Genomic DNA, 21,053 nt, shown 5'->3' with positions numbered 1-21,053 from the left:
GCGCTGGGGTGTGAGTTGGCTCCTTTCCTTTTGTTCCCTCACAGGCTTTCTTTTGGGTGCTGTTAGGGAGACAACATGTCTGAGGCAGAATTTTCCTCTCAGGGGGATAATTTATTGGGGACACCAAATGTTTTGGGGGTCCTGTCGGCACCGCCGACTGCTGATTGGTTAACTGCTTTAAATGCTAATGTTACTCTATTAAATCAAAAGTTTACTGAATCTGACTCTCAACTGCAGATTTGGAAGAGATCAGTAGATGACGCTTTATTACAAGGGTCACTAAAACGTGGTGTTGACCAATTAGATGACACAGATACCGACACGGACTCTGATACCGGTGCCGATTATGCTGATTCTAGATTAGATCCTAAATTGGCTAAGAGTATTCAATATATGATTGTGGCTGTCAAAGACATATTACGTATTGACGAGGACCCCTTTACACCAGAAACGAGGGTCCTTATTTACAAAGAAAAGAGACGCTCGGTTTCTTTTCCTCGTTGTTTTGAACTAAATTACCTTTTTGATGGCATGTGGAATACACCTGATAAGAAATCTCTCATTCCTAATAGGATCAAGGTGGCATACCCCTTTCCCGCAGCGGATAGGGATAAGTGGGAAATACCACCCACAGTAGACAAAGCCCTAGCACGCTTGTCTAAACAGGTAGCGCTGCCTGCGGCTCAGTCGACGACTCTTAAGGAGCCGGCTGATCGTAAGCAGGAGGCTACTTTAAAAGCTATTTTTACTACCACGGGGACGCAGCTTAGACCGCTTATTGCGTCAGCGTGGGTTAGTAGCGCCATTGAAAAATGGGCTGAAAGTTTATCTGCGGATTTAGGGGGTCATTCCGAGGAGTTCGCTCGTTATTTTTTTCTCGCAACGGAGCGATTAGTTGCTAATGCGCATGCGCAATGTCCGCACTGCGACTGCGCCAAGTAAATTTGCTATGCAGTTTGGAGTTTTACTCACGGCATTACAAGGTTTTTTCTTCGTTCTGGTGATCGGAGTGTGATTGACAGGAAGTGGGTGTTTCTGGGCGGAAACTGGCCGTTTTATGGGAGTGTGTGAAAAAACGCTACCGTTTCTGGGAAAAACGCGGGAGTGGCTGGAGAAACGGAGGAGTGTCTGGGCGAACGCTGGGTGTGTTTGTGACGTCAAACCAGGAACGACAAGCACTGAACTGATCGCCTATGCCGAGTAAGTCTGGAGCTACTCAGAAACTGCTAAGAAGTGTCTATTCGCAATTCTGCTAATCTTTCGTTCGCAATTTTGATATGCTAAGATTCACTCCCAGTAGGCGGCGGCTTAGCGTGTGCAAAGCTGCTAAAAGCAGCTTGCGAGCGAACAACTCGGAATGACCCCCTTAGATACTCTGGATAGGGATAGCATCCTAGTGACGCTGGTTTATATCAGGGATGCGGCTGCGTACTTGAAAGAGGCTGCAAGACATGCGGGCCTCCTGGGGGCTAAGGCTAATGCTATGTCAGTTGCGGCTAGGCGTGCGCTATGGACTCATCAATGGAATGCTGACACTGGTTCCAAGAAAAATATGGAGTCCCTTCCCTTTAAGGGTGGGGAACGGTTTGGTGACGGCCTTACTGATTTAGTATCAGCGGCCACAGCGGGTAAATCTACTTATTTACACAAAAATACACAGAGGTGGTCCACCGGCGCTAAATGTATGCTACTCTTTAAGATTTCTACACCGTTGATTGAAGACCTTGATAATCAATTCAACCTCATAGGAAATTCATTCTTAATTCATTCATTGGATATACCTCACTCACCGACGGTCAGTCGGATTCACCCTTATAAAGGTATCTTTTATTGGAACATCTTATTGGACATCTTTAGGCCATATAGAAAATCACTCACCAGTAATATGAGCCTTATGTTCATCAAAAGGTTTCTTTCTGGCTATATCCGTGGAATCCTAGAGCTTCGTCAAAGAATTCTCCAATGCTGGATCTCGATAAAAACGTGTTTATTCCACAAACAAATCCGACAAAAAATACACACAGAGTTAAAAATAGGGGTTACACTGCTTCACTACACCTAGGATCTCAGATATTCACCAATCACCACCCTATTCCCGGGAAAAAAAGGGGAGATAAGGTGAGTCTGAGAATAAGATCTTACTCCTTAGGTGGATGCAGATGTTAGTTCCTATTATCTTGTTATCACCAACGCGTTTCGGAATATCTCCTTCCTCAGGGTGTGAAGTGTGTAAGCCCAGTACAAAGTATTTATACCCACTGGTCCTAATCATGTGATCACCATCCAATCGCCTTCCAATACTTCGTTTTAACCTAATAAAAGCATTTTCTACTATAATTTACTGGCTTTTCTTCAAGCCACATATTCCCAATTCTTATTTTATCTAATCTCATATCCCCTCAAAATATAAAAACCATTATACATCTATATTTACTTAAAATCATATCAATTGAACAGTATTAAAATCCGGTCTGGATTGCTTGATTTTGCTTGGTTAAAGTCCATGCCACTATTTTTATCATCCAATCTACTACTATCAATGTCCAATCATATTGTGTTTCCCATAATCCCCCCTGGTTTCCACCGAGAGAGATTGGCAGAGTCTGGGCGCCAAAAACTGTTGTCGAGGAAACGGCTTGCTGTCCACCGCGAGTTACGGAAGTAACTACCTCCTCTGTATCTCCGGAGGTCTCCAAATCCCCGCCTTTCAATGTGGTGCGTTCTTTCGTCTCATACGTTTTAGACGTTTGGCCGGATGTTCCTGTTGCGTCACTTCCCTTCTCAATGGAACGCAAACAGGAAGTATATGCGTTCCATTGCCGTTTTTTTCCTCGTTTTTCATTACTCTTTCTCTTAGAGGATATTTCAACCCGGGGCCTCATATGGGATATTCATCATGAATATATCCAGGGGGAGATAAATATAAAGATGCCATTAGTGATAAACCTATACATTCCTTATTGGCATAAAACAATCATATTATAATAAGAACATACAAATAAAAAGGTATGTCGTCTATTTATCTGGAGCGGGGACCGACAATCTCTCGACTCCTTTTGTGAGTATTTAAATGAAAATAACAGAAATATTAAACTCACTTATAGTGTGAGTAGTTTGAAGGTGAATTTCTTAGATCTAGATATTTATGTGGAAGATGGCGCATTAAAAACCCGCAATTATGTTAAACCGACGGATTGCAATTCGTATATTACATCAAGTAATCACCATAAGAATTGGCTGAACAGTATTCCTGTCGGCCAATTTCAAAGGATCCGTAGAAATTGTACAGAGATAACAGAGTACAAAACCCAAGCTGGGATTTTGGAAAAACAATTGGTGGCTAAAGGCTATAAAAAAGATACTATTGAGGGAGCCTCCAAAAGAGCATTGGTTATGGATAGGCAAATGGCCCTAAAGGGGGATAGGAGAACGAATAATATTAAATGCAATAGGGAAGATATACCCTTTGTTTCCGACTTTACTAGTCAATACAAACAGGTGGAAAAAATAATAATTAAACATTGGGGTATTCTTGAGCATGACCCCCCTTTAAAAAAATATGTTAAGAGTACACCTAAGTTTGTGTATAGGAAGGCACGTAACCTTAAAGACACAGTTGTCAAAAGTGTTGTATCTATTCCCAAGCCTTTGATGGTTAATTCGTCAAAGGGCTTCTACAGGTGCGGTACGTGTATTATGTGCCGTACCTGTAAGGGTCCTAATAGTAAAATCACAGAGTATAGATCGTGTCAAACCAATAAAACATGTGAAATTAGAGATTTTGTAACCTGTAGTTCAAAATATTGCATATACTTGTTGGAATGCTCATGCAAAGTCCAATATGTAGGTAGGACTTCTCGCATGTTAAAGACCTGTTTGGGGGAACACATAAGAAATATAAAGAAGGGTTTAGAAACTCACAATGTATCACTACACTTTTAGAATCAACACCAATGTAATATAAATAATTTGGTTAGCTTTTATGGTATTAAAACTGTTAAATCAAGTTGGAGGACTGATGATAAAGACATCAAACTAGCGAAATTGGAAATGAGAACAATTTATGAGTTAAAAACCCTCACCCCCAGAGGTCTCAATGCAGACTTTGAGACTAAATGGTTTTTATGAAATAAATCCTTTTATTTGTATGTTTTTATGGAACAAATCCTTTTTATTTGTATGTTCTTATTATAATATGATTGTTTTATGCCAATAAGGAATGTATAGGTTTATCACTAATGGCATCTTTATATTTATCTCCCCCTGGATATATTCATGATGAATATCCCATATGAGGCCCCGGGTTGAAATATCCTCTAAGAGAAAGAGTAATGAAAAACGAGGAAAAAAACGGCAATGGAACGCATATACTTCCTGTTTGCGTTCCATTGAGAAGGGAAGTGAAGCAACAGGAACATCCGGCCAAACGTCTAAAACGTATGAGACGAAAGAACGCACCACATTGAAAGGCGGGGATTTGGAGACCTCCGGAGATACAGAGGAGGGAGTTACTTCCGGAACTCGCGGTGGACAGCAAGCCGTTTCCTCGACAACAGTTTTTGGCGCCCAGACTCTGCCAATCTCTCTCGGTGGAAACCAGGGGGGATTATGGGAAACACAATATGATTGGACATTGATAGTAGTAGATTGGATGATAAAAATAGTGGCATGGACTTTAACCAAGCAAAATCAAGCAATCCAGACCGGATTTTAATACTGTTCAATTGATATGATTTTAAGTAAATATAGATGTATAATGGTTTTTATATTTTGAGGGGATATGAGATTAGATAAAATAAGAATTGGGAATATGTGGCTTGAAGAAAAGCCAGTAAATTATAGTAGAAAATGCTTTTATTAGGTTAAAACGAAGTATTGGAAGGCGATTGGATGGTGATCACATGATTAGGACCAGTGGGTATAAATACTTTGTACTGGGCTTACACACTTCACACCCTGAGGAAGGAGATATTCCGAAACGCGTTGGTGATAAGATAATAGGAACTAACATCTGCATCCACCTAAGGAGTAAGATCTTATTCTCAGACTCACCTCATCTCCCCTTTTTTTCCCGGGAATAGGGTGGTGATTGGTGAATATCTGAGATCCTGGGTGTAGTGAAGCAGTGTAACCCCTATTTTTAACTCTGTGTGTATTTTTTGTCGGATTTGTTTGTGGAATAAACACGTTTTTATCGAGATCCAGCATTGGAGAATTCTTTGACGAAGCTCTAGGATTCCACGGATATAGCCAGAAAGAAACCTTTTGATGAACATAGGGCTCATATTACTGGTGAGTGATTTTCTATATGGCCTAAAGATGTCCAATAAGATGTTCCAATAAAAGATACCTTTATAAGGGTGAATCCGACTGACCGTCGGTGAGTGAGGTATATCCAATGAATGAATTAAGAATGAATTTCCTATGAGGTTGAATTGATTATCAAGGTCTTCAATCAACGGTGTAGAAATCTTAAAGAGTAGCATACATTTAGCGCCGGTGGACCACCTCTGTGTATTTTTGTGTATTTAGAATTTTCAAGTGTTTGGTACCCTTGAATGGTGTTGTCTTGGCTGCAAAGTGTTTAGAGGCGCAAAGAAAAATAATCACCAATCTGTTGAATTGTTAAAAAATCTACTTATTTACCTAATGCTCCTGCGCAACAGAAGAAACCGCACTATCAAATGCAGTCCTTTCGGCCCAATAAATATAGAAAAGGCTGAGGTAACTTCTTCCTCGCTACCAGAGGTAGAGGAAAGGGCAAGAGAACTTCCGCCTCCTCGAGTTCACAAGAGCAGAAGTCCTCCCCGGCTTCCGCCAAATCCACCGCATGACGCCGGGTCTCCATTACAGGAGACCGCACCGGTGGGGGCACGTCTAAGGCTTTTCAGTCAGGTTTGGGTTCGCTCGGACCTGGACACTTGGGTGTTACAAATTGTGACCCAAGGGTACAAACTGGAATTCCAAGACGTTCCCCCTCGCCGTTTTTTCAAATCACCCTTACCAGTTTCGCTTCCAGACAGAGTTCTAGTCTGTGGAGCAATACAAAAATTATGTCAAAATCAGGTTGTGATCCCGGTCCCCCGGGCGCAACAAGGGGAAGGGTTTTATTCAAGCCTATTTGTAGTGCCGAAGCCGGATGGCTCGGTACGACCAATCCTCAACCTAAAATCTCTAAAAAAAATTCCTGAAGAAATTCAAATTCAAGATGGAGTCTCTCCGAGCGGTGATCTCCAGCCTGGAGGAGGGGGAATTCATGGTGTCTTTGGACATAAAGGATGCCTACCTTCATGTTCCCATATATCCCCCTCATCAGAGTTATCTCCGGTTTGCAATCCAGGATACTCATTACCAGTTTCAGACGTTGCCATTTGGCCTGGCCACGGCTCCGAGGATTTTCACAAAAGTCATGGTAGAAATGATGGTTCTCCTCAGAAAAAGAGGAGTTACAATTATTCCGTACTTGGACGATCTCCTGATAAAGGCGAGGTCCAAGGAAAAACTGGTACAGGACATTGCACTGTCTCTGTCGCTTCTACAACAGCACGGCTGGCTCTTGAACCTGCCGAAATCACACTTAATTCCAACAACCCGGTTGGCATTTTTGGGAGAAAGCACTGGGAAGCAGACTTCCTCAGCAGACACGATCTACATCCAGGAGAGTGGAGCCTCCATCAGGAGGTCTTCTCCCTACTAACAAATTTATGGGGGGTTCCCCACATAGACATGATGGCGTCCCGCCACAACAAAAAACTACTAAAGTATTGTTCCCGGTCCAGGGACCCACAGGCGGCGGCAGTGGATGCACTGACGTCACCTTGGGTGTATCCGTCGGTGTACGTTTTCCCTCCGCTTCCTCTCATTCCAAAGGTTCTGAGAATCCTAAGAAAATCGCAGATTCCAGCGCTCCTTGTAGTTCCAGACTGGCCAAGGAGAATTTGGTACCCGGATCTTCAGGAGTTGTTAGTCGAAGATCCATGGCCTCTTCCTCTTCGCAAGGAAGTTTTACAAGTTTGATACCTTGGCCGATGAAGACCTAAAGTTTGGTCAATCGGTGCTGCAGAGTCATCCGCACTCTCCCGCCCGTTATAGAGCTTTGGTATAATCCCATAGTTCTTTTGGTGTCCCCAATATCCTCAAGGACGTAATAGAAAACAGGATTTTAATACCTACCGGTAAATCCTTTTCTATAAGTCCGTAGAGGATGTTGGGCGCCCGTCCCAGTGCGTATTGTATCTGCAGTTTAGTTCTGGTTACACACAGGTTGTGTTATGGTTTCTTCAGCTTATTGCTGAATTTTGTTCATGTCCGTTGGCATGTGTTCAGTTGAATGCCATGTTATTCGGCATGTTTATGGCGTGAGCTGGTTTGATGCTCACCTTGTTGTTAATTCCTTTCCTCAAAATGTCCATCTCTCCGGGCACAGTTCCAAACTGAGTCTGGGGGGGGGGGATTTAGAGGGAGGAACCAGGTCACGCCCCCCTTGAAAGTCTTAAAGTGCCCATGGACTGCGGATCCGTCTATATCCCATGGTTCTTTTGGTGTCCCCAACATCCTCTACGGATTTATAGAAAAGGATTTACCGGTAGGTATTAAAATCCTGTTATTTATAAATAATATATATTTATTTATGTCATCATCTCAGTAGGGGACCCACAAATTTGGGATTTAGTATTTTGGATAAGGGATACTCAACCTGTACCTTTTAAGGCCATTTGACTCCTGCCGAAAGGGACCTACCAATTAATGTTCTGGAACTTCGAGCTGTCTACAAGGCCCTCACTCTGGCTTAGGACATTCTTCAGGGTTGTCCTGTTCAAGTCCAGTCAGGCAACGCCATCACAGTGGCCTACCTCAATCACCAAGGAGGCACTCGCAGTGTCTCGGCACTGACAGACGTGGCACACTTACTCAAGTGGGCAGAACGCTATCTCCAAGTCATCTCCGCAGTTTTCATACCAGGAATCCTCAACTTGGAGGCAGACTTCCTCAGTCGCTTGGATGTGAACACCAGAGAGTGGTCTCTATATTCAGATGTTTTTCAGGTCCTGGTGGACAAATGGGGTGGAAGCAGACCTCATGTTCTATAGACAGGACTACAAGCTGCCACTATACGGGTCCAGGACAAGGGATCCAGAGGCAGTCTTCATGGATGCATTGGCAGTCAAATGGCCTTTCCATTTGGTGTACCTCTTCCCTCCAGTCTTCCGCCTTCCTAGGGTGCTTTACAAATTCAAGCAGCAAGGCGACACCGTAATCTTGATAGCTCCGGCCTGGCCCAGGCGCCATTGGTTCACAGATCTTTACAGTCTATCCAGAGACGTTTTCATTCACTTCCTCTACGTCCAGGCCTCTTGTCTCAAGGTCCCTATCTACATCCGGACCTAGCTCGCCTGTCTTTGACGGCGTGGCTCTTGAGTCATCCCTCTTAAGGTCTGAAGGGTTCTCCTGTTCTGGCATTTAGACAATGCTCCGAGCTTGGAAGCCTGCTTCAGCCCATATCTATTACAGATTATGGCATACTTACTTCCACTGGTGTGCTCAATGACACTATGATCTTCTGGTTTTTCAGATTTCCACAATCATTGCTTTTCTCTCAGGCAGGTTTGGATCTTGGCATATGCTTTGCTTTTCTTAAAGTACAGGTCTCGGCTCTCAGAAATGGATTGCTCTGTTGCTGGATGTGCATACCTTCCTTCTGGGGGTACTGTGGATTCATTCTACCTTTGTCTCTCCAGTGGGATTTGTCTCTAGTTCTACTGTGCTTTACAGCAGTCACCGTTTGACCCACTGGACTCTGTTGACCTCAAATGGTTAACGGCAAATAATTTTGGCTATAGACTCGGCAATAAGGGTGTCAGACTTGGGAGTGCTTTCCTGCAACTCTCTGTTTTTGATCTTTCATCATGACAGAGCTGTCCTGCGGATCAAATAGGGTTACCTCCCCAAGGTAGTATCCCTCTTCCATCTTAACAAAGAAATAGTAGTTCCGGCCTTCCAATCACCAGACCTCTTGGTAGGGGAGGCCTCCTTGGATGTGGTCTGTGCTCTTCGAATCTATGTGGACCGTACTAGTTCTTTCCTGAAAACGGATTCACTCTTTGTCCTCTATTGATTCCTGGCCAGCTAACAAACAGACTCTGGCCAGATGGCTTCACATGACTATCTCACAGGCTTACACGCAGGCTGACCTCCCCATGCTGGATACAGTCTCTGCACACTCTTCTCTCACTGTGGGACCTTCGTGGGCAGCCCATCGTGGCACATCTGCTGAACAACTATGCAAGGCAGCCACGTGGTTCTCTGTCCACATGTTTCTTATTTTTTATGCCTTTGATACATCTGCCTCTCAAGATAACTCATTTGGGCGCAATGTTCTCCTCTCAGCTTAGAAGTGTACCCTCCCTAATTCAACTACTTTAGGACATCCCCATGGTCATACCTGTGGATGCCTATGGACCCTGAAGAAGAAAATAAAAGTAATGTTAAAACTTACCCTGGTTAACTTTTTCTTCGAGGTCCATAGGATCCACGCACCTAGCTTCAATGGGTTACTCTTCTCGGTCACCATTTCCCATCTCCTGTTGTGAGGGTGTGTTTTCTGTGTGTGTACCATCTTCCTTCTCTCCTCTCCAGCTCCTTCCTTGGGCTTGTTAATAAAGCTGAGGAGTCCTGAGCTGTGGGCAGGGTATGAGGGAGAAGGACCAGTGCATCTTGGGAGCTAAGAAACTTAACTATTTGGTGCCTGAACCTGGTCTCCACCATCATACCCAAGGTCATCCCTGTGGATTCTATGGACCTCAAAGGAAAAGCGTTAACAAGGGTAAGTTTTACCATAACTCTTATTTTTTTTATTACTCTGTTTATTCCCAATTGTAATGGGCTATTGTGGTTTTTTTTGCTCTGTACAGAAGATAAATATAAAGAAAATAATAATCATAATTTATGCATGGTATGACAATAGAGATTTAGTCTACACTTTATATGAACTGCACAGAATGAACTACGTTATGGAAAGCTATTTACTAAATGATGGATGTTCTTTGCTGACTTGAGCGTGTCCATTATTGTCATTTGGCCCCTATTTGTCAGTTGGTTTTCTAATTGTTGGTTATTTTTAATTTGATTGATTGCATTTATTGAATGCTAAAGTTTGAACATGGTAATGGATAGGAAAAAACAGCCAGTTGGAGTTGGCTGGCACATGGCTGCACCTTAAAGGTGAGAGAAACACTGTTACCGAAAGAGCAATTGCAAAAATAATTTTATGTGGTCATGAATGTTTCAATAAGTGAAGATGCAGATCAGTATATTCAGATATAATTTTCATTTAAATGATTATGTATTTGTGTTTAGTGGTTTATGTCTGCACCCTGACAGTTGGCTTGTTTTGTCATGATGTAAAACTCAGCTGATAGGTTGCTGTCACTTATATACTGCCTGGTCTCTCCACAGTTCTGAATCTGGTCCCCGCTGCAGTTCCCCTGTGGATACTGAGAGCAGTGGCTCTGATGGACATACCAAGCAGAGCCAAGATAAATTCTGTGAGTATGACCTGCACATACTCCTAGAAACAGAACAATAAATGATCTGAATATTTAACAGCAAGATTGCGGGTGTGGAGAATAAATAGGCTCATTTCCATGGGTGGATAGATATGGATATATTTGTGTTTTTCTTTATTTATTTATTTTAACCACATTTACAAAACTTTTGGTCAAGGGTTTCTCTAGTATGCAGCATACTGAATTATCTTGTCTCACCGGTGCAAGATAACACGAGTTTGTTTATAAAAAGAATACAATGTGAATTAATATATATAGTTGATAGGAAATATTGTGAGGATTTGATTTGTTCTCCTTTGCTTCATTTGTTAGATGATCGCCTAAGTGCTTGGGTTTACCGAGCATTATGGTGGCACTTGTGGTGTAGCTTCCTTGGACAAGGGGAAGGCGCCGGTATTCCATCTGGTGGCATTGCCAACTGTCTGTATTCCGACCCCTAGGGTCCCGACAGCCGGCAAATTAAACTGATCCCGTTAGGTGGAAAGAGGTTGTTCCCTGACATGTACCAAGAATACTTTGTGCCTAGATTTGACAAGAGAGATTTCATTTTGCTGAGTGAGATTAGTAAAATAAAATAACGGTATGGTGAGGGTGTAATTCGGTTTGTTGCATGCACTAGCTCACAGCTGGGGGAAATCTGATCTAGTCCTACTCCAGTTGCATATGAGCAAGACACCTACACAAACACATAACTTGCCCCTATATAATAAAGGCCTGATAAATAGTATTTTCAGAAGAAACACTGTAAATGGCTTGTTCTATAATGGTATGAGGTTGTGCTGTATATGTAACCAGGTCATATTGCACTGCACGCCCAATGGACTTCACAAAGTAGGTCCTTTGAGTTTTGATATCAGGTTAAAGTGTAACTAAATTCCACACCCATCTTGTAAAAATGGATATTAATGTGAGAGTGAAATGATATTTTTCTTATATTAAGGTTGTTTTGTCTCTACTCAGTCAGTGCCCCGTCCCCATGTGTGTGGAATGCCTGCGTAGCCAGAAAGGCTCCAGTTATTGGCTCAGATAGCAGCTCATCTGGTGGCTCAGATAGTGAGGAGGAAGAAAAGACCAATATTATCACTGAGACCATAAGCACTGGAGCTGGACATGAGACTATAAGACTCACCATGGACACCAAGAATGAAAAGGCTACGTTTAGTAGGTAAATAAGACGAGAACATGATTTCCATTTATAATAATAAATCTAGATGTTTGAATAGCAAATTCAGGTGAAAGTTAAATGCATCCAATCTCAGAAGGCTTCCCGAATATTTGACTTTTGACAAACCTGTAGATCATAATGATGGTATGACATGTTTCAGAGGCACTTTTTACCAGCAACTAACCAAAAAATACAGATATAATTAATGCTGCAATGCGTTTTTTAAAGCCGCTGGAATTTGCATAAAAGGCTCAAATGTGCTGTAACCCTTAGCAACTAATCATTATTTGCTTTCCTCATCTAACTTGTATTAGAACAAATAAGGTGATAAGGTATTATGGATTATTTGAACCTTACTAATAAAAAATCCTCACTATAGTGTTTAAGTGATTGACAACTGTTTTATTAATTACATTTTATTTATTTATTTATGGATATATATATATATGACAAGAATTACTCTCCCACTGCGCTATTTCAAATAAAACACTAAAATTAATTAATTATGTGGCTGCCTGTATCCTCTAAGTTCCCTGTTAGGAGGAACTAAATGTGTGAAAATATGAAACAAAATAGAGGAGATGGCGCCAAGGGAGTTATATCAACGCCCTACCTAAAAACGGACCCTTACAGTACTCTCCGGATAAATTACGTCAGATAACAAATACTAACATAAAAATGTATTAAAACAACATATAAACCCGACACAAATGTTCATAAGTATACAGAGTTGATACATTTACATTTGTCGCACAATTTGAACAATCTGTTTGTAGTGATGAGGAAAAAGCGTAAATATATCACTACGATTTCCTCCTTCTCCTTATTGTAGATTAGGAGGTAACATCAGATAATAGATAGATAAATAAGGGTTATTTATCTATCTATTATCTGATGTTACCTCCGAATCTACAATAAGGAGAAGGAGGAAATCGTAGTGATATATCTACGCTTTTTCCTCATCACTACAAACAGATTGTTCAAATTGTGTATCAACTCTGTATACTTATGAACATTTGTGTCGGGTTTATATGTTGTTTTAATAAATTTTTATGTTAGTATTTGTTATCTGACGTAATTTTAATCCGGAGAGTACTGTAAGGTTCCGTTTTTAGGTAGGGCGTTGATATAACTCCCTTGGCACCATCTCCTCTATTTCGTTTTATATATATAAATATATATATATATATTTATTTATATATATGTTTATTTATTTTTATTTGTTTACTTTTTTTTCCTGTTTAACATATCTTTCATACATGCTTCTCATTATATTCTATACAAGCACTTGAACTTTCCATATCCATGCCTTCCTATTTGGTATACTGCTCTCTTGACTATATTCTCTCGTGTGTCATTCCCTCTCTTCAACCATGTCCTCTCTCCTGCTGTGGGTACTGCTCAGAATCTTTACACCTGCAGGGTATGTACAGCATGTCAGGAAAGGATTAAAGTACTCAAAATGCCTAAAGGAGCAGGGAGAGTCTCATTCTGTTTCCCACTCTCATCAAAGTGCATGAAAAACTGTCTTTATGCCATATACAACTGAATTACTACTCATCTCATACATCAACTCATTACTCTTATATTCCGATCGTTTAATGCATTATTATAGTGCATACATTTGTACAGTAAGTTTGTATTATGTTTTGCACATCTTCATTAATGTAGCTGCTAAGTGGGTACCATATAGTAGTATACCTAATATAAAAGTTTTGAAAACAGTGCATATATCATTTTTATTACGTAGGATTTTTTTATGGTGCATTTGCATTATTCTGCCAGTTATGGGTCACTGTATAGCAGTGAGTGTCTTAATTGTGATGTCTGGCAATGATATAACATCTACTGTGTTCAATTCTGAGGCCATATCTTCAGAAGGATATTAATACATTAGAGACTGTACAAAGAAAGGCAACTAAAATGGTGCATGGCCTACATCACAAAACTTACCAGGAAAGACTAAAAAATATCAATATGTATAGTTTGGAGCAGAGAAGGGAAAGGGGGACATGATAGAAACTTTCAAATATATCAAGAGTTTTAACAAAGTCCAGGAGGGAAATATTCTTCAAATGAAGAGAAGTATTAGAACATGAGGGCATGCACTGAAACTGGACGGAGGTAAATTCAGGGGAAATTTGAGGAAAAATGACTTCACAGAAAGAGTAGTGGACAAGTGGAATAGCCTCCCATCAGAGGTGGTAGAGACCAAGACAGTAGAGCAATTTAAACATGCATGGGATAGACATAAGGATTTCCTTACAAAGTAATAAGGATTAAATAAGGTTTGAGGTAAAACTATGGTAAAAAAGGGACAGACTAGATGGGCCAAGTGGTTCTTATTTGCCGTCACATTCTATATATTTGCTATAATGCATACCAAAGTCTACAGAAAAGCACAGCTACGTTATTCTGACTGGTTTAATATCTCTCTTGCATTGAGGGAGGGAATATTGTAGATGTGGCTGTAGATGTGGCAACAACCATTGACCCACTACAGCTCTTTTCGGTGGGCTGGGAATGCAGGATAGAATTGAAGGACTGGGTACATTATTCTAGGGAAGATTTATTGATGAAATGGTGACTGTGGGAAGGATGGAGGTGTAGTAGTTAGGTCATCATATCAGGCTTTTATATGAGGCAGGATGGTTCAGTTGGAATGATGAATGTACCTGAAATTTAAAAATAATTTTTATGTTTATTTCAAAGTACTATACCATGCCAGGCCATTAAAGGGGTATCTCATTCCAAGAATAAAATCAAACCGTGCCATGGGTGCCTGGAGTATTGCGTACAGTACATTGCATTGCAGTACTGTATGAAGTTGAGCATTCAGTTATCTCCAGTGGAGAGGTGGAGCTGCTACTGGATATCTCTTTACTAGGTCACAGTGATAACAAAATATACTCATGATAACACCATTAAGAAATGTATCACAATAACAATGTATTTATAACTTTTTTAATTTCACTTATATTTTTTGAATGGGTGTCCAAACACACACTACTTGACAGTTTCCTGGATTAAGCCTAATTTATACTTTTGAGTGTATTATTATATAATATTCTCTTCCCTAAACCTTTCATTCTTTTTCGCTTAGACCCTTCTCCCAAACCATCCTCTCGCTGCCCCCCTCATTAGTCTTCTCTCTATTACTGATCATAGTCTTTTTCTTCTACTATTTTTTGTTTTGTTCTAGTGCTCCTACCGTTCATTGACTTTACACTCTACCCCTGCATCTAGTCATCCTTTGACTCTACCACCCCCTACACCACCTCATCTTTTTGCTCTACTGCCTTTACAGCTGGTTATTTTGCTTGACTCCACTAGAACTGGTCATTCTTTCTCTCTACCACTCCTATATCACATAGAGTTTTTTTGCTTTACCGTTACCTGGTTGTCCTTTTGTTGTCCATTCTTCTTTTGCTATAGACAGGCCCTTCCCTGACTTGTACTTTCACTAAACCATATAGATTGCACTGACGTGAGGTGAGTGATTGGGGAGGCACATATGTGGATGGTTCTGAATGCTGTGAGCCTGTCTCAACCCCTACTCACTGTAACTCCCCTCACTTCACTAAACTACAGTGTCCATTGAGTCTCCTAACTGCATCCCTGTGTCTTCTCATGCTGCTGACTGAGTTCTGACTACAGTGCACTTCCTGGTCACATAACACATCCAAGTGTCCATCAATACACAAGGCCCACACTCAGAGGCATGCCTCTATTAGCTCCCTTTCTGTGCAGCTTTATTGCCGGTAGTGTGCCCCCACCCCCGGTGTCCGACTGTAGAGCCGAAGCAGAGATGTTGCTGCCTCATCTCTCGTTTCCCTGAAGCTTCAGGGATCTCCACAAAGCTGGTGAGTGTTAGCTATAAAAAGGATTACAATAAACAAAGAGGATGTCTATGTTATAAATATCTTCTTTGTAATATTCTAATCTTTTTATATAAAATCTCAGGAGTTTGACAGCGAGTATGACAGGGGAGGCTCTGCCTACCCTGACTGCGATCGATTCCCTGATAGATTGTGCTCTTTTCCTTGGCTGGAGACTGGGTAAAAAACCCCCAGCTATCTCTCCCCCAGCTATCTCTCCATATCTCATGCCATGGACCTTTTAGATTTCCTTTATCAGTTGAGCTGGTCTCTCCATGCATTGATCATCCTCTCATTTTGTATTTGAGAGGACGTCTTTATCTACTAGTGACGGCTGGTATTGACCTACATCTGTCTGTCTGGGGTAGCATCCTTAGTCTATGAATTTAGCTTGCAGTCAGTTAGATTGGAAACAATTCTATACAGGCCCCTTAATTAATGGACCATGCATAACATAGGTTACTCATTCCATGTTAAGTTTGTCTGTGCCACACCTGTGGAGTACATCAGTCATCACTGTGGAAATAAGAGTTTGTAACCATGGCATATATGGCTAGGTTCCTATCCAAGGCTGAGATAGGATGCATTTGTCCCAGCGTTCTTGGACTGCCTTATCAATTTATGATGGTATAAGTAGTAGTGGGTTATTATTTCCCATTTCTCTAACGTCCTAGTGGATGCTGGGGACTCCGTAAGGACCATGGGGAATAGACAGGCTCCGCAGGAGACTGGGCACTCTAAGAAAGATTTAGTACAACTGGTGTGCACTGGCTCCTCCCTCTATGCCCCTCCTCCAGACCTCAGTTAGAATCTGTGCCCGGAAGGAGCTGGGTGCATTTTAGTGAGCTCTCCTGAGCTTGCTATTAAGAAAGTATTTTAGTTAGTTTTTTTTATTTTCAGAGAGCTTCTGCTGGCAACAGACTCTCTGCTACGTGGGACTGAGGGGAGAGAAGCAAACCTACTAACTGCGGCTAGGTTGCGCTTCTTAGGCTACTGGACACCATTAGCTCCAGAGGGATCGAACACAGGAACTTAACCTTGGTCGTCCGTTCCCGGAGCCGCACCGCCGTCCCCCTCGCAGAGCCAGAAGACAGAAGCCGGCGGGTTGAAACAAGAAGACGTCAAAATCTGCGGCAGAAGACTCCGGTCTTCATATGAGGTAGCGCACAGCACTGCAGCTGTGCGCCATTGCTCCCACACTAACCCACACACTCCGGTCACTGTAGGGTGCAGGGCGCAGGGGGGGGGCGCCCTGGGCAGCAATTGAGTACCTCCTGGCAAAAAGCAGCATATATACAGCTGGGCACTGTAATATGCATGAGCCCCCGCCATTATTTTTACACAAAATCGCGGGACAGAAGCCCGCCGCTGAGGGGGCGGGGCTTCTTCCTCAGCACTCACCAGCGCCATTTTCTCTCCACAGCTCCGCTGAGAGGAAGCTCCCCAGGCTTTTCCCTGCAGACTCACGGTAGAAAGAGGGTAAAAAGAGAGTGGGGGCACATAAATTTAGCGCATTAATCATATATACAGCAGCTACTGGGTAAACACTAAGTTACTGTGTGATTCCTGGGTTATATAGCGCTGGGGTGTGTGCTGGCATACTCTCTCTCTGTCTCTCCAAAAGGCCTTGTGGGTGTCCTGTCCTCATATAGAGCATCCCCTGTGTGTGTGGTGTGTCGGTACGCTTGTGTCGACATGTTTGACGAGGAGGGCTATGTGGAGGCAGAGCAGGTGCAGATGAATGACGTGTCTCCGCCGACGGCGCCGACACCTGATTGGATGGATATGTGGAAGGTGTTAAATGATAATGTAAACTCCTTGCATAAAAGGTTGGATAAAGCTGAAACCTTGGGACAGTCGGGGTCTCAGCCCATGCCTGATCCTACAGCGCAGAGGCCGTCAGGGTCTCAGAAGCGCCCACTATTCCAAATTGTTGACACAGATATCGACACGGATTCTGACTCCAGTGTCGATGGCGATGAGGCAAAATTGCAGCCTAAAATGGCTAAAGCCATCCGCTACATGATTATAGCAATGAAGAATGTATTGTACATATCAGAGGTAAACCCTGTCCCTGACAAGAGGGTTTATATGTATGGGGAGAAAAAGCAAGAGGTGACTTTTCCCCCTTCACATGAGTTAAATGAGTTATGTGAAAAAGCGTGGGATTCCCCCGATAGGAAAGTGCTGATTTCCAAAAGGTTACTTATGGCGTACCCTTTCCCGCCAACGGACAGGATGCGCTGGGAATCCTCCCCTAGGGTAGACAAAGCTCTGACACGCTTATCTAAAAAGGTGGCCCTGCCGTCACAGGATACGGCCTCCCTAAAGGATCCTGCGGATAGGAAGCAGGAAAGTATCCTGAAGTCTGTTTATACGCATTCAGGTACTCTACTGAGGCCGGCAATTGCGTCGGTCTGGATGTGTAGTGCTGTAGCAGCATGGACAGATAATCTGTCTGAGGAACTGGATACCTTGGACAAGGATACTATTTTACTGACCCTGGGGCATATAAAAGACGCTGTCCTATATATGAGGGATGCCCATAGGGACATTTGCCTACTGGGCTCTAGAATAAATGCAATGTCGATTTCTGCCAGAAGGGTCCTGTGGACTCGGCAATGGACAGGTGATGCCGACTCCAAAAAGCACATGGAGGTTTTACCTTACAAGCATGAGGAATTGTTTGGGGACGGTCTCTCGGACCTAGTTTCCACAGCTACGGCTGGGAAGTCAAATTTTTTTGCCATATATTCCCTCACAGCCTAAGAAAGCACCGTATTACCAAATGCAGTCCTTTCGATCACAAAAAAGCAAGAAAGTCAGAGGTGCATCCTTTCTTGCCAGAGGCAGGGGTAGAGGAAAGAAGCTGCACCATACAGCTAGTTCCCAGGAACAGAAGTCCTCCCCGGCTTCCACTAAATCCAGCGCATGACGCTGGGGCTCCACAGGTGGAGCCAGGAGCGGTGGGGGCGCGTCTCCGAAATTTCAGCCACCAGTGGGTTCGCTCACAGGTGGATCCCTGGGCTATACAGATTGTGTCTCAGGGATACAAGCTTGAATTCAAAGTGATGCCCCCTCACCGTTACCTCATATCGGCCCTGCCAGCTTCCCCCATGGAAAGGGAGGTAGTGTTAGCGGCAATTCACAAGTTATATCTCCAGCAGGTGGTGGTAAAGGTTCCCCTCCTTCAACAGGGAAGGGGATACTATTCCACAATGTTTGTGGTACCGAAACCGGACGGTTCGGTCAGACCCATATTGAATTTAAAGTCCCTGAACATTTATCTGAAAAGATTCAAGTTCAAAATGGAATCGCTCAGAGCGGTCATTGCAAGCCTGGAAGAGGGGGATTTTATGGTGTCTCTGGACATAAAGGATGCTTACTTGCATGTCCCCATTTATCCACCTCATCAGGAGTACCTCAGATTTGTGGTACAGGACTGTCATTACCAATTCCAGATGTTGCCGTTTGGGCTCTCCACGGCACCGAGAATATTTACCAAGGTAATGGCAGAAATGATGGTGCTCCTGAGAAAGCAAGGAGTCACAATTATCCCATACTTGGACGATCTCCCCATAAAGGCGAGGTCCAGAGAGCAGTTGCTGATCAGCGTAGCACACTCTTAGGAAGTGTTGCAACAGCACGGCTGGATTCTGAATATCCCAAAATCGCAGCTGATTCCTACGACGCGTCTGCCCTTTCTGGGCATGATTCTGTACACAGACCAGGAAAAGGTGTTTCTCCCGGCGGAGAAGGCTCAGGAGCTCGTGACTCTAGTCAGAGACCTCTTAAAACCGAAACAGGTGTCGGTGCATCACTGCACGCGAGTCCTGGGAAAGATGGTGGCATCATACGAAGCCATTCCCTTAGGCAGGTTCCATGCGAGGATCTTTCAGTGGGATCTGTTGGACAAGTGGTCCGGATCGCATCTTCAGATGCATCGGCTGATAACCCTGTCCCCCAGGGCCAGGGTGTCTCTTCTGTGGTGGCTGCAGAGTGCTCACTTTCTCGAGGGCCGCAGGTTCGGCATACAGGACTGGGTCCTGGTGACCACGGATGCGAGCCTCCGAGGATGGGGGGCAGTCACTCAGGGAAGAAACTTCCAAGGGTTGTGGTCAAGTCAGGGGGCTTGTCTGCACATAAATATCCTGGAACTAAGGGCCATATACAACGCCCTGAGTCAAGCGGAGCCTCTGCTTCGCAACCAACCGGTGCTGATTCAGTCAGACAACATCACCGCAGTGGCTCATGTAAACCGCCAGGGCGGCACAAGAAGCAGAGTGGCGATGGCGGAAGCCACCAGGATTCTTCGTTGGGCGGAGAATCACGTGCAAGCACTGTCAGCAGTGTTCATTCCGGAAGTGGACAACTGGGAAGCAGACTTCCTCAGCAGGCACGACCTCCACCCGGGAGAGTGGGGACTTAATCAAGAAGTCTTCACGCAGATTACAAATCGATGGGAACTGCCATAGGTGGACATGATGGCATCCCGCCTCAACAAAAAGCTAAAAAGGTATTGCGCCAGGTCAAGGGACCCTCAGGCGATAGCTGTGGACGCACCGTGGGTGTTCCAGTCGGTCTATGTATTTCCTCCTCTTCCTCTCATACCCAAGGTGCTGAGAATCGTAAGAAAAAGAGGAGTGAGAACAATACTCATTGTCCCGGATTGGCCAAGAAGGACTTGGTACCCGGAACTGCAAGAAATGCTCACAGAGGACCCATGGCCTCTGCCTCTCAGACAGGACCTGTTGCAACAGGGGCCCTGTCTGTTCCAAGACTTACCGCGGCTGCGTTTGACGGCATGGCGGTTGAACACCGGATCCTAGCGGAAAAAGGCATTCGGGATGAAGTTATTCCTACGCTAATAAAGGCTAGGAAGGACGTGACAGCAAAACACTATCACCGTATATGGCGAAAATATGTTGCCTGGTGTGAGGCCAGGAAGGCCCCTACAGAGGAATTCCAGCTGGGCCGGTTCCTGCACTTCCTACAGTCGGGAGTGACTATGGGCTTGAAGTTGGGGTCCATAAAGGTCCAGATTACGGCCCTATCCATTTTTTTTCAAAAAGAACTGGCTTCTCTTCCTGAGGTTCAGACGTTTGTTAAGGGAGTGCTGCATATTCAGCCCCCTTTTGTGCCACCAGTGGCACCTTGGGATCTCAACGTGGTGTTGGGTTTCCTGAAATCCCACTGGTTTGATCCACTTAAGACCGTGGAGCTAAAGTATCTCACATGGAAGGTGGTCATGCTATTGGCCTTAGCTTCGGCTAGGCGTGTGTCAGAATTGGCGGCTTTGTCATGTAAAAGCCCCTATCTGGTTTTCCATGTGGACAGGGCAGAATTGCGGACTCGTCCACAATTTCTGCCGAAGGTGGTGTCATCTTTTCATTTGAACCAACCTATTGTGGTGCCTACGGCTACTGGTGACTTGGAGGATTCCAA

At 43.6% G+C, this 21,053-nt stretch overlaps 1 protein-coding gene across 5 annotated transcripts in view; it reads left to right on the top strand.

Annotated features, from left to right (window-relative positions):
• The window catches only part of PPP6R2 (protein phosphatase 6 regulatory subunit 2), a 355,372-nt gene that overhangs the window by 319,876 nt on the left and 14,443 nt on the right, over positions 1-21,053 (top strand). For 3 of the 5 annotated variants that reach the window (XM_063926669.1, XM_063926668.1, XM_063926670.1), the window contains exons 21-22: positions 10,456-10,544; positions 11,526-11,730. In XM_063926669.1, coding sequence (XP_063782739.1) covers positions 10,456-10,544; positions 11,526-11,730 — 294 coding nt within the window. Of the gene's footprint in view, positions 1-10,455; positions 10,545-11,525; positions 11,731-13,135; positions 13,154-21,053 lie in introns of all 5 variants that reach the window. The other 2 variants (XM_063926667.1, XM_063926666.1) reach the window with 1 other exon arrangement.

This window comes from Pseudophryne corroboree, chromosome 6 (genome assembly GCF_028390025.1).
Source record: "Pseudophryne corroboree isolate aPseCor3 chromosome 6, aPseCor3.hap2, whole genome shotgun sequence".
NCBI classification, from domain to species: Eukaryota; Metazoa; Chordata; class Amphibia; order Anura; family Myobatrachidae; genus Pseudophryne; species Pseudophryne corroboree.
This window is presented reverse-complemented; position numbering and strand designations above follow the sequence as displayed.